This window comes from Artibeus jamaicensis, unplaced genomic scaffold, assembly GCF_021234435.1.
Source record: "Artibeus jamaicensis isolate MK-2021 breed Jamaican fruit bat unplaced genomic scaffold, CSHL_Jam_final contig_311, whole genome shotgun sequence".
Lineage (NCBI taxonomy): Eukaryota > Metazoa > Chordata > Mammalia > Chiroptera > Phyllostomidae > Artibeus > Artibeus jamaicensis.
The window spans coordinates 2402048-2413986 of record NW_026521717.1 but is presented as its reverse complement, the minus strand read 5'-3'; the positions used below and the strand labels follow the sequence as shown (position 1 = coordinate 2413986).

General features: G+C 38.4%; 1 protein-coding gene across 1 annotated transcript; it reads left to right on the top strand.

Moving 5' to 3' along the window:
• Positions 1 to 1928: 1928 nt before the first annotated feature.
• On the top strand, positions 1929 to 11433 carry CAV2 (caveolin 2). The gene is made up of 3 exons (XM_037150088.2): positions 1929 to 2168; positions 2505 to 2692; positions 8023 to 11433. Exons 1-3 carry the CDS (start codon positions 2019 to 2021, stop codon positions 8171 to 8173), a joined length of 489 nt encoding a protein of 162 aa, XP_037005983.2. The 5' UTR covers positions 1929 to 2018; the 3' UTR covers positions 8174 to 11433.
• The last annotated feature ends 506 nt before the right edge of the window (positions 11434 to 11939 follow it).

Below are 11939 nucleotides of genomic sequence, written 5' to 3'. Positions count from 1 at the left end.
ACAGTTACCTACAAAGGAGTTCCGATAAGACTGTCAGCTGATTTCTCAAAAGAAAACTTACAGGCAAGAACGGGCTGGAAAAGAAGTATTCGCGGTAATGGAAGGCAAGGACTTAAATCCGAGATTACTCTATCCAGCAAAGCTATCATTTAGAATGGAAGGGCAGATAAAGTGCTGCCCAGACAAGGTCAAGTTAAAGGAGTTCATCATCTCCAAGCTCTTATTATATGAAATGTTAAAGGAACTTATCTAAGAAAAAGAAGAAGATCAAAAATATGAACAGTAAAATGACAACTCACAACTGAACCTAAACAACTGAACCTAAAAAAACAAAAACAAACTAAGCAAACAACTAGAATAGAATCAGAATCACAGAAACAAAGATCACATGGAGGGTTATTGGCAGGGATATGGAGTGGGGAATGGGATAAAAGGTACAGGGAATAAGAAGCATAAATGGCAGATACCAAATACACAGGAGGAGGTTGAGAATAGTATAGGAAATGTAGAAGCCAAAGAACTTATATGTACCACCCATGGACATGAACCAAGGGGAGGAGGTGGGTGGGACAGATGGTGCAGGGCAGGGAGGAAATAGGACAACTGTAATAGCATAATCAATAAAATATATTTAAAAGGAAAAATAAAAAGGAGTGGAGGGATAAACATCAGATCCAAGTGTAACATATATACAGTGTTTCAACACTGCCATCCATTCACAGCAGTAGCAACAGGTAAACTTTTTACTTAATTATTAGAAATAATGAGTTTTGGCTCCAAAATGTTTTTCCAATTTAGATGCTGTTTTTTTCATAATTGTTATTGTTTAAAAAATAGCCTTCTTCTTTCAGAAGATGTCATTCTTTAAATCCAGTTCACACAAGGGGATTTGGAAAATGCAGCAAGTTGAAAATGCAGTGCATTTAGCAACACAATGTGTTTATTCTTCCTACGTGTTAGGCTCTGAACAAGCTGTGGGTACTACCTCAAGTCTAGGAGCCATTATTTAGCTTTTGCCCAATTTTCACGGTACCTTTTCCTCTCCAAGCACACATCTAAGTCCACCAGACATGAAACACTTTGTGGACTTTCAAACCTCTCCCAGAAACTTTTGAGTGAGAGGTCAGTGTGGCTTTTATACTAGGGGGCTGTTGATATGGTTCCAACAAACCAGTTGCAAATGCGACTGCCAAGAATTTTTTTAACGGGATCTGATGCAAAGGAAACTTGAGTTATAATCTAGGGGGAAAAAAACAGTCCTTCCTTTCTGGTCTGAAGGCGCAAACTTCTAGGAGCAGGGGGCTCACCTACCCAACTCCACATCCTCACCCAGTGAGCCCTGGGATAACTGAACAGCTGATTCGCTTGCGGAGTCACGGGCACTTGCGGTTGCCTGGAATCAGGTGTGTTACGGCTTCTTAATCTCACAGTCAACTGCAACAACGTAGTCTGGGCTGTGTGTTGGGGACTATATATGAGTTTTACATAAATTTATTTAGTTCTCACGCGAAGGCTCTGTGACGTAGGTACCACTGCTCCCTTTTTATAAGACGGGAACTGAAAATAGAGCCAAAAGGTGAAGACGGACCCTCTGAATCTGTACCCGCGCTCTTGACCATCCAGCCGCCTCCCTCCAGTAAGTCCATCATCCCTGGAAAACCTGCCAGCTCGTAGGCTTCCAGTTCTAGGCGTCCAGCGAGGTGGCCCAGGCCTTCCTGCCCGTCCCCGAGACCTGCCCGCCGGCCGGTGTAGGTCAGGACGCGCCGGTTCCCGGCGGTTCCCGGCCGAGGGGGCGGGGGCGGGCGCGCGGGCGGGCGGGCGGGGCTCGGGTCTCCCCGGGTCGGAAGCCGGAGCCCGCCGCGGGAGCGAGCAGCGGGAAGCAGCCACCGCCCAGAAGGCCGGGGCAGGCGGGGCGGCGAGGTGGGGCGGGGCCCGCGAGGCGGAAAGGGGAGGAGGAGCGGGCCGGGAGCCGCGCTGCGCGGGCCCGCGGCTGCAGGCGCCGGGCACCTAACGCCGCGATGGGGCTCGAGACGGAGAAGGCGGACGTCCAGCTCTTCGTGGATGAGGATTCCTACAGCCGCCAGAGCTGCGTCGACTACGCGGACCCTGAGAAGTTCGCGGACTCCGGCCCAGATCGGGATCCGAACCAGCTCAACTCCAATCTCAAGGTGAAGCCCGCGGTGGGCCAAATCCCGGGGCCGAGGGTAGTCCAAACCCTCGCCAGTCCTGGGGATGCGGGGTGCCCCTCTACCCCTGCCCCAACCCCCACGCTCGCTGCCGGGTCAGCCCGGCCAAGTTCGGGAGCCTGAGTGTACTAGCAGCGGGGTCGCCTGCGAAACCAGGAATTCGTAGCCAAATTCCTGTGGACCAACCGTGACCCTAAGAGAAAGTGGGGAACCCCAGACAGACCCTTCTGTCTTGCTTCTCCCGCCCTGAGACCCCTGGTGCCCAGGGCGGCAGGTTGGGTGACAGTTGGGATGGATCCGCGAGTCTTGTCTCCGCAGGTGGGCTTCGAGGATGTGATCGCAGAGCCCGAGTCTACGCACTCCTTTGACAAAGTGTGGATCTGCAGTCATGCCCTCTTTGAAATCAGCAAATACGTGATTTACAAGTTCCTGACAGTGTTCCTGGCTATCCCCCTGGCCTTTGCTGCGGGAATTATCTTTGCCACCCTCACCTGTCTGCACATCTGGTGAGAAGGGGCACTGGGGTGGACCAGCTTTCTGAAACAGGAGTGTTCTTTGACACTTGCCCTCTGCCCTCCCCTTCTGCCAGGAGGGCTTTCAGGGGGAAGAACTCACATCAGCTCCTGATAAAGTAGCAAGGCAGGGTGTTTTCTTTACAATCAGTTTTGGGTTTGGGGGGCGGTGGGGGAGAATCATGGGTGGGGTTAGGAGTTTCAACAGAGGAAGGAATGTCACTCTGTTCTGGGTGTGATTTTCCTTTGAACGCTAAGGCCCAGCAGACTGGAGGTGGAACCTGGAGGCCATATTTCTTGCCACAGGCTGCTGCTCTCTCAGGACTGTGTTATGACTTGTGCTTGTGGTTTTGGGCAGGGCTCTTATTTTTTCTTCATCACCTTTTGTTCAGTCACCACCTGTGCTTGGGGTAAAACAAAACTGAGTGTTCTCTGAGCAGAATACCAGTGACAGTATCACTGGAGAGGGATGTAAGTAAGACGTGGTTAAGCAATGCTGTGGAAGGCTGCTCCCGTGGTGCCAGGGGCAAATGGCAAAGATGAGACAGAATGAATGAAAACTCAAACCTCAGGATAATAGAATGAGAAAGCCTCCAAATTACTTTTTCACCTATAAGGAACAGCTCTAGTTAAAGGGAAAATAAATATAGAAAGCTACTGAACATTGGTAGGATGTTTTGAGTGACTTTATTTACACTCAAAATACATCATAAAGCTTTGGAGAGTAGTTTTTAAGTATTAAAAATTTTTAAGGAAAATGTCATATTTTACCACAAAGTTTGATGTTGTATTAAAAGACGTCCAGTTTATTCTTAGAAGAAGAACATTGAGTCCATCCATCGTACAGCAACAGTCACCAAGCTTGAATTTTGGGGTAGTCCTGGTGAAATACAGAACTCCAGATGCCTCCGTGTCTTTCCTAATCACATTATATGCTACTGCTGCACCCTAACTTATAGTGTGTTCCTTGTTAAAAGTTACAAAACTTTTCTCCGTTTCCCTTTTTCATCTGAATCAATTTCTTCAGTCAGTTAGCTAGCTGTCTAGTTCAACCAAGAACATTTATTGAGTGCTTACTTTATGCAGGGCACTGGGCCAAGGATTAATGAGATGCAAGATCTGCCTCAGCTCCCTCACAGCCAGGGAGAGCTGGCTGGATATAGAGGTAGATGCTGAGAAAACTCACTTAAATCTGTTGAGGAGGAGAGAGGCACAGGGAAGGTTATGTAGAGGGAAAAAAGTCTAAAAAAGGAAAATAAAAAATTACCAAATATTTAAAGGATAAACAATGAACATAATTCAGTTTGATCACTAAAGATTGTAAACAACTAAGCTATGATGGGAATGCCAAAAGACTGCCATATCTGCAGACCCACAAAGGCCAGATGTAAAGTTAGTTCATATTCTAGCATTAGCACATGGATTTTTAAAAGATAACCTAAGTCAGCATATAAAATTTTGCATTTCTAGTTAACTAAAACCAGTCATCCAACCTCTATTTTAGTTTTCTCACTCAAAATGTGAAAAACTGAGTGACCCATAGAGCACATTGTGAAATGTTGGCTATGAAGCTATTTGGAAATACAACTGTAAAACAAAACTGAGTGATCTCTGAGCAGAATGCCAATGACAGTATCACCAGAGAGGGAACCCAGAGAAACAGCTGTTATCTTCTTGAGAATGGGCCCCTTGTAATACAGGCTTCTCCAGCTACATGAGTGTTCTTGGGACCCATTCATATCAGTGTGCCAGCTGGTGTTGTTGTGAGATGTTGTACATGGCTTCAGTGAATTATTTTTGAAGACTCGATGCAGTTTACCCATTTCATGGTGAGTGATTTATGAACACGCCTGCTCACACTGGGCTGTGTTCAGCAGTTTTTGACTAAAAATGGCATGACACCACCCTCAAACCCCACCCTCTCTCACCCCAGCTAACTTTTTTTGTTTCTCCAGATGAAAAAAGTCCTCAAAGGGAAAAGTTTTGCCTATGTGGAAGACATGAAACAAAAAACAGTAGAAGCACTAAAAGGCATCAAAATAAATTTAAAAACTATTTTGAGGAGTGGGGGAAAAAGTCTAGATAAATGTATTAAATCAAATGGAAAGTACTTTGAAGATGACTGAGGTTTAAACATGTAAGATGAAATACACAACTTTTTATAGGTAAATTTCATTTTTTGTGGCTCTCTCTTCGTGTAGAGTGCCTTGTTTATAGTCAGCAAAGCTAGATTTTTCTAAAGCACTTGTGGAATAATCGAAAACAAAAGCTTTTCATTTTTTAAGTGGTGGAAAGATATAAGGAAAATTACAATTAACCAATTGATGCTTCGCTCCACCTGGCTGTCCTTTGAATGATAGGTGTTTTTGTGCAATGCTTTCAATGGCGAATCATCAAACCACTTAATTTTCAGCCACATAAAATATATTATTTAACTTGAGCCTATTTTTCAAATTGCATTCCTGTGGGACATCAACATTTAACCATAATACATTTATCTTCAGGCAGCTGTGATTGCAAGTAGAGGAATAACTTCAAGCAAAAATGCTTAAAATTAGTTTATTACTTTATAAAATAGATTTATCATCAGTGGACTACAAGACATAAGAATGGATCAAGGAGAGACCTTAGAGAAGAGCAAGTCTGTTTGAGTAAACTTTCTTTCCCTTTTTTTTTCTTTTCTGGCAGCATATGTGTGACTAAAGCTATGAAAACATGAAGTAGTAGGTCTTCCAACCATATCACATCATCACAATGGATCTGATTTTTAAATTCTTTAAACAAACAAATAACAACAACAACAAAAAAACACCCTGAGCTCAGTCTGTTGGTGTTGTATATCCTAGGCCAGAGTACAGGTCATTAGGATCTAGGGAATTCATTTGATTTTACTCCACAGTCAAACCTAGATAGCTACCATTTGCCAACAACTGGTTATTGGTCATAATTAAATCACACCAAAAAAGTATGGCTAGATCTCCCTTACCTATTATTTTAACTGGGATACAATTCAAATGCCTAGTTGCACTGATGGGAATGCAGTAGTAGCAGTCTCATTTTCCAGAATATTTTTAATGTAGTAAATTGCTATGATAATGCAACCTACATGATACTATAGTTAATTAAAAAAACTAAATGGAAGTATTTATCCTAGGGGCTTTATTATTCAATGGAAGAATATATAATCTTATAAGATTTATTTAAGAAGCGTTTGGTTGACCACATTGAGCCTCAGTCAAGTTTGTAGTCATTCCAAATTGCCTGGAGTTTCTGAAGGGGTGCTGCTTGGGATGTTGAGGAAACTGTTTGTTCGATATCAACGGATCATTGGATCTTTTGTTGCAAAGTGAGAGAATAACAACTTAAAGAAAATAACATTAAAATCATTTCACCATATCCTATCAACTGAAGTTCTCAACTGTTGTCTATTGCAGTCGGCTGAAATGGAAAATCCACTTTGGCCCCAAGTTTATTTCCTCTTAGGACATGGACATCTAACAAGTTTATGGGGATAGAAAATTCTTAGCTTAAGGAAGAAAGAAAAATTAATTCTGAGTGAAGTAGTTTAAAATTTTCTGATCTAAACTTGTCTTATAGTATGTCAATTTGAGACTATTTTGTCAAAATTATTTTCCTTATTCTGACTTCAGAATGGTTATATTTATTATGTATTATAATAACAGCATCATTTGGATATTTCAGTGGTATACAATAATGTAACTCCTGATAGCCAGTCTGTGAGATTTCCAGTTTATAGTTTGATTTGTAGTGATTTACCCAAAGCCACACATAAAATGAGAAACATAATAGAATAAAAAGTCAGAAGTTGCCATCATTCAGGTTTCTATTTAACTATTTAGCACTGAAACACCTAGTAATTAATTTTCTTTAAAGATTGCTACAGGCCCTGGCCAGTGTGGCTCAGTTGGTCAAACCTTTGTCCATAACTGAAGTGTTGCAGGTTTGATTGATGCCTAAATTGGGGGTTTGGTCCCAGGTCCAGGTGCATATGGAAGGCAGCCAATTGGTGCTTCTCTTTTTCATCAATATTTCTCCCTCACCTTTCATCTCACCCTCTCTTTTTCTCAAAAAGCAAATAAAAAATGTCCTCATGTGAGGAAATAAATAAATAAATAAACAAACAAACAAATAAATAAATAAATAAATTGCTCCACGTCTTTGGTGCTTATAAAATGCTATGAGATAAATATAATCTGTAGTAAACAGTCAATATAAATAATTCAGCATTCTAAAAATATCTCAGACAATTGCCTGATCTTCCCTTCACTTTGGACTAAGTAAAACAGACCTTTATTTATATCATATTTTAATAGAAAGACAAAAAATTCAACATTACTTCCTGGTGCCCATCCATGTAATAATAAAAAATCTATTGAGCCTACCAGCAAGGCCTGAGAATTCACAAATACTTGTGTGCTCAAAGAGCACTATTACAATCGAAAACATTATTTAGAGGATTATAGGAAAACCAGCCTAAGGAATAAAGAATATGCAGTTATCTTAAGGTGTATGTCAGGGTGGGTGGAGGAAGGCAGACAACTGTACTTGAACAACAATAAAATTTTAAAAATGGAAAAAGCATATAAAAAAATAATTTCAGCTGTCTAGTTTTTGTTGCCTAAGAGTTCTGACATAATTGCAAGACTCTTTTAAACTATAACACACAGCTCTTTCCAGTGTATATAGTTATTACAAAATATTACAAATATAAACCATAACAAAATGCTAAATTCACTTCCACTCAAACACTTACTAAGGGTTAAGGATGTTCTCACCTAAAGAACTTCCATTCTGGTAGGAAAGATATATATATATATAAGCATCTATTTATGATACCTGTTGATAAATTTGAGGATCAAGAAGGTTCAGTGTGTTAGAAGCACACAGACACACACAAAGTATCTGACCAAGCCTGGCCCAAGGGGGAGGGAAATAAAATTCGGCAAGAGGAAAGGCTACCAGGAAGTAGAACCACAGGGAAATACGAAGAGTTAGGCAGGTTAGTATTTAGGGGCAGAGGTCAGATAAATTTACTATTTGATTTATTTTTTCTTTTACTGATTCAGATAGCATGCCACTAATGGAAACAAGATTACTGTTTATCATCTATATGCCTGTTTATTTTTAAAGCAATATATCTTCTGTGCATCTTATCACTATGTGGGTCACTTTCATTTATTTGTTTAAAAAATCCAACCAAATTCAGGTGAATTACACCATATATCTTCTCACAAATGTGCAAGAGTCAGTGGCCTTATTGGGTAACAACCAATAATCCTTACATCTCTCTTCCTCCATTCCAGGATTATAATGCCTTTTGTAAAGACCTGCCTAATGGTTCTGCCTTCAGTGCAGACGGTATGGAGAAGTGTGACAGATGCTGTCATTGCCCCACTGTGTACAAGTGTAGGACGCATCTTCTCTTCTGTCAGCTTGCAACTGAGCCATGACTGAACATTTGGCTCCCAGGTCTGGAGATTTGGACACTGTAATACGTCTTTGTTATAGCATAAAAACATTGCTGTTCTGTTCATTCCCCAGCTCTTCTAATTAAGAAGACTATTAAAATGGGCAAACCACATTTAGAAATGTTTATTGGCAAGTATTTTCAAATAATGCTTTTCTAATTAATAACAAGGATTTTATATCTACTTTTATAACCAAAATTAAATGATAGATTGGAAACACTAATTTTAGAGACAGATACTATTTGCTTTAATACAAATGTATACATTTTACAATGATGAATTTATAATGATCAAGGGATATTTCCCTCAAAACTACAATGATTTTATCTACAACTGCACATAGAAATATGGGATTTTCTTACTTTTTTACTCTGGAAGTAATACTTTTAAATTACCTTTGCAGATAAAGTGATGGGGACACTTAGATATACAAAGATCCTAAAGACTGCAGTGATGAAAGCATACAATGGTGATAGGGCAAATATAATGAAATAAATGTGAAAATAGATTCATGCAAATGTGTTCCTTTAAATAAGGTATTGTTAGTCTACAGTCCTATTTAATGTTTCCATTTTACTGTATATTTTGTACTTAATGTAAATGTTGCTCTAATCAGATTGCTTTAAAGCACTTTTATTATATTTGTGTTCTTATTGAGGTAATATATACAGAAGTAAATATATCTCCCACAAGGAACTCATTGCTGATATGCACTGTCTCAGTCATGTAAACATATATATCTTCTTTGGGAACAGAATGTAAAAGAGTAAAATACTGGCTTTTCTTTCTAATTTTTCCAAGCAAAATCATGAAATGTTTTATAATTAATGTTTATCTGGCTGTGATCTTAAAATAATCTGTATCTAATTTTTATTTTGTTTAGGAGATAACTTAGAAATTAAACCTATATGCTGCAATTTCTAATTGGTGCTATTTAATAACATTTTATAATAAAGGCTATTTCTGATACTTAAGTACAATTTTGACTACAGTGATTCATGTAGAAATACTTCCAAGAAAGTTGTCAACTTGGTGGGTCCATGTTACTGAATATTATATATAAATTAAACACTAACAGTTATAAACTTTCAATATATTGTCTAATATGGGTTTTGTTACTCAGTATAAAATTATTCTGATCATTGTGAACTGTAAAATCCTACTTCAATGTTATAAGTTGCTGTCATTTTAAAAATCTCATCATTCCAAAATTATAGCATATACAGAGGATGTCTATAATGTAAGTGGTTGCTACAATTTACACATCTTAAAAATGTAAAAATGCTCAAATTTGAGAGTTACTTTAAGAACCTGAATTAACATGCCTTTGATTACCTTCATATATGACAAGTATTCTTTAAAGATTAATTTTATTTTTCCAAATTGCCAGAACTGGTGAGATAAAGGATAATTAAGATGAAATGCTATTGGGGACCAAAACAAATGAATGATTAAATTATGGAATTGCTATTTCTCTGAAAGTAGCCTCAAAGGAGACTTTTAAAACTGTCTTTGGCCATTATAACAACCTTAGAAAAGACCTTCATATCATTACGTTAAAGTATACCACTCATTTTACTGTATAAATTTTATTATGTTAGTCAGTAATCAGGCCCATGATTTTATAATTATATCTTGTATTGAAAGTGTTCCTTAAAAATATTTGGATATGTTAATTGGCCAAAGCATTTGATTAATAAAATATCTATTTAAAAAATCATGAGTTTCTATCATTTAAAAAAACTTGGCAAGATTTAAATCAAAAATACATATATGTGGTCATATAACAAATGACCAATGATATATATGAGTTCCTTATTTCTAAACAACATTGATTACTTAAAAAATGAATTTTTACTGAGATTTGCCATTAATGATTTTAAAGACTGAAATATTTTGCCAAGTGGATGCAGGTTTTACGTGCAGATGTGTTTGTTCTTTCAGTGGGGTGTGGCTAAGAGGTAGGTGATGAGGAGACTTTCCCAATATCCAAAGTACACTTTCTAAAAACCCATAGATGCATTAACTATTTTTCTTACATTAAATGTAGAACTCATAAATAAAGAACATTTTCAAACTAATTTACCTTATTAAAAACTCATAGCAGATTTAAAAATACATGAGTTATTGCTTATTCAGGAATGTATTGGTAAAAAATGATGAGATTGGTGGTCTGATTCTTTGTTTTCCCAATACTTAAAGATGTTGCCTAGTAATTTTTCTATCTTTTGATAAATAGTATGGATTAATTGTTCACAGACCCTTCATATTTCATTTCTTCATGAAATAAAGTCTCTTGCTAATCCTGAATAAACTGATCTTTCTGTTTTCAATTTTTAAATAAGAAAGTAAGACAATATACATCATATATTATTAGATACTGGTACCATGAGGCCAGACTAGACAGTATAATTACTTTTGGAAAGTGAATATGTGAAAATAGTTGCCTATATTGGCATAGATTTTGTTGTCATTTTTTTCTGGAAAATTGACCAACCTCTAACAACAGAGCAGGTGTCTAACTTTTTCTTTTATTTTTTAAAAGATTTTATTTATTTGTTTTTTTGAGAGAGAGGGGAAGAGAATGAGAAAGAGGGAGAGAAACATCAATCTGTGTGAGATACATTGATCGGTTGCCTCTTGCACACCCACAACTGGGGACCTGGCCTGCAGCCCAGGCACGTGCCCTGACTGGGAATTGAGCTGGCAAACTTTTGGTTTGCTGGCCAGCACTCAGTCCACTGAGCCACATCTTAAAATGCTCTTTATTGTTTCAAAGAACTTTAAAAATCCCTCCTTTCAATAATTATTCACATCCCATGAATTTAGGGATATCTTCGGAAGCTGTTGGAATAGAATGGAAAGAATCCTACCCTCAAGGTCAAGCATCTAGACTCCACTCTCAGCACTCCCATTACTGAGGTGTGTCACCTCCTGGGAGTGGTTCAGGCTCAGAGGTCTCAATTTTCTTATCTTTAATGAAAGAATTAAACTAAAATAAAATCTCTCGGGACCTCTCTGTCTCATTGTTATATTCAGTAAGGTGAAGACTTGGCTATGTATATGCAAACCAATCTATTTGTTCAATCCAGAAATTTTTTGAAATCATAAATGTTCTATCAATTACAGGGCTGATGTGCTATAACTACAATAATTACTGCATTTGCTTTTCACCCTTTAGTTGATTGTGAAACTGTATGTGGCTTTGATTCTTTATGACAGGGATTCCTAAATTTGTAACAATTTTAAGTCTTTATTATTGTGACATTTTTCCCCAAAGTAACATGTTAGTCTGTATTTTAAAATTAATTAAAATTTATTTTATTTGAAGATTTTTCTACCCAAATCATGGCTAGATTGCCATAATCATTGCTATTGTCATCTTTTACCTAGCTTGTTATTACAGCCAACTTGCTTCACTCCTAGTCTTCAATAGAACCTTCTCCAACCCATCTTCCCCTTCAAAACAAAAGTGATCACATCAAAACTTCCATGTCATTCTCCCACTTAAAGTGATCAATTTAAGTTGTACACAACTGGAGAAGTGATTGCTTTTATAATAAAATCCGAACTCTTGAGTAATGTGTACAAGGCCTTCACTACCAACTCACTGTCATCTTGAGCAACACCCTAGTGTAGCCACTACTCAAGTGCCCATGCTCTTCCTACGTGCCCAGCATTCCTTGTCCCCATGCCAGTGTCACTCTTATCCTCACATCCTGTCTAACCCCTCCTGTTTCTAAAACTCCTGT

Excerpts from the sequence above, each read along its gene's own strand:
- CAV2 (XM_037150088.2), top strand. The coding sequence starts at position 2,019 with ATGGGGCTCGAGACGGAGAAGGCGGACGTCCAGCTCTTCGTGGATGAG. Across the intron at positions 2,169-2,504 it reads AGCTCAACTCCAATCTCAAG|GTGGGCTTCGAGGATGTGAT; the intron begins GTGAAGCCCGCG and ends TTGTCTCCGCAG. Across the intron at positions 2,693-8,022 it reads CTCACCTGTCTGCACATCTG|GATTATAATGCCTTTTGTAA; the intron begins GTGAGAAGGGGC and ends CCTCCATTCCAG.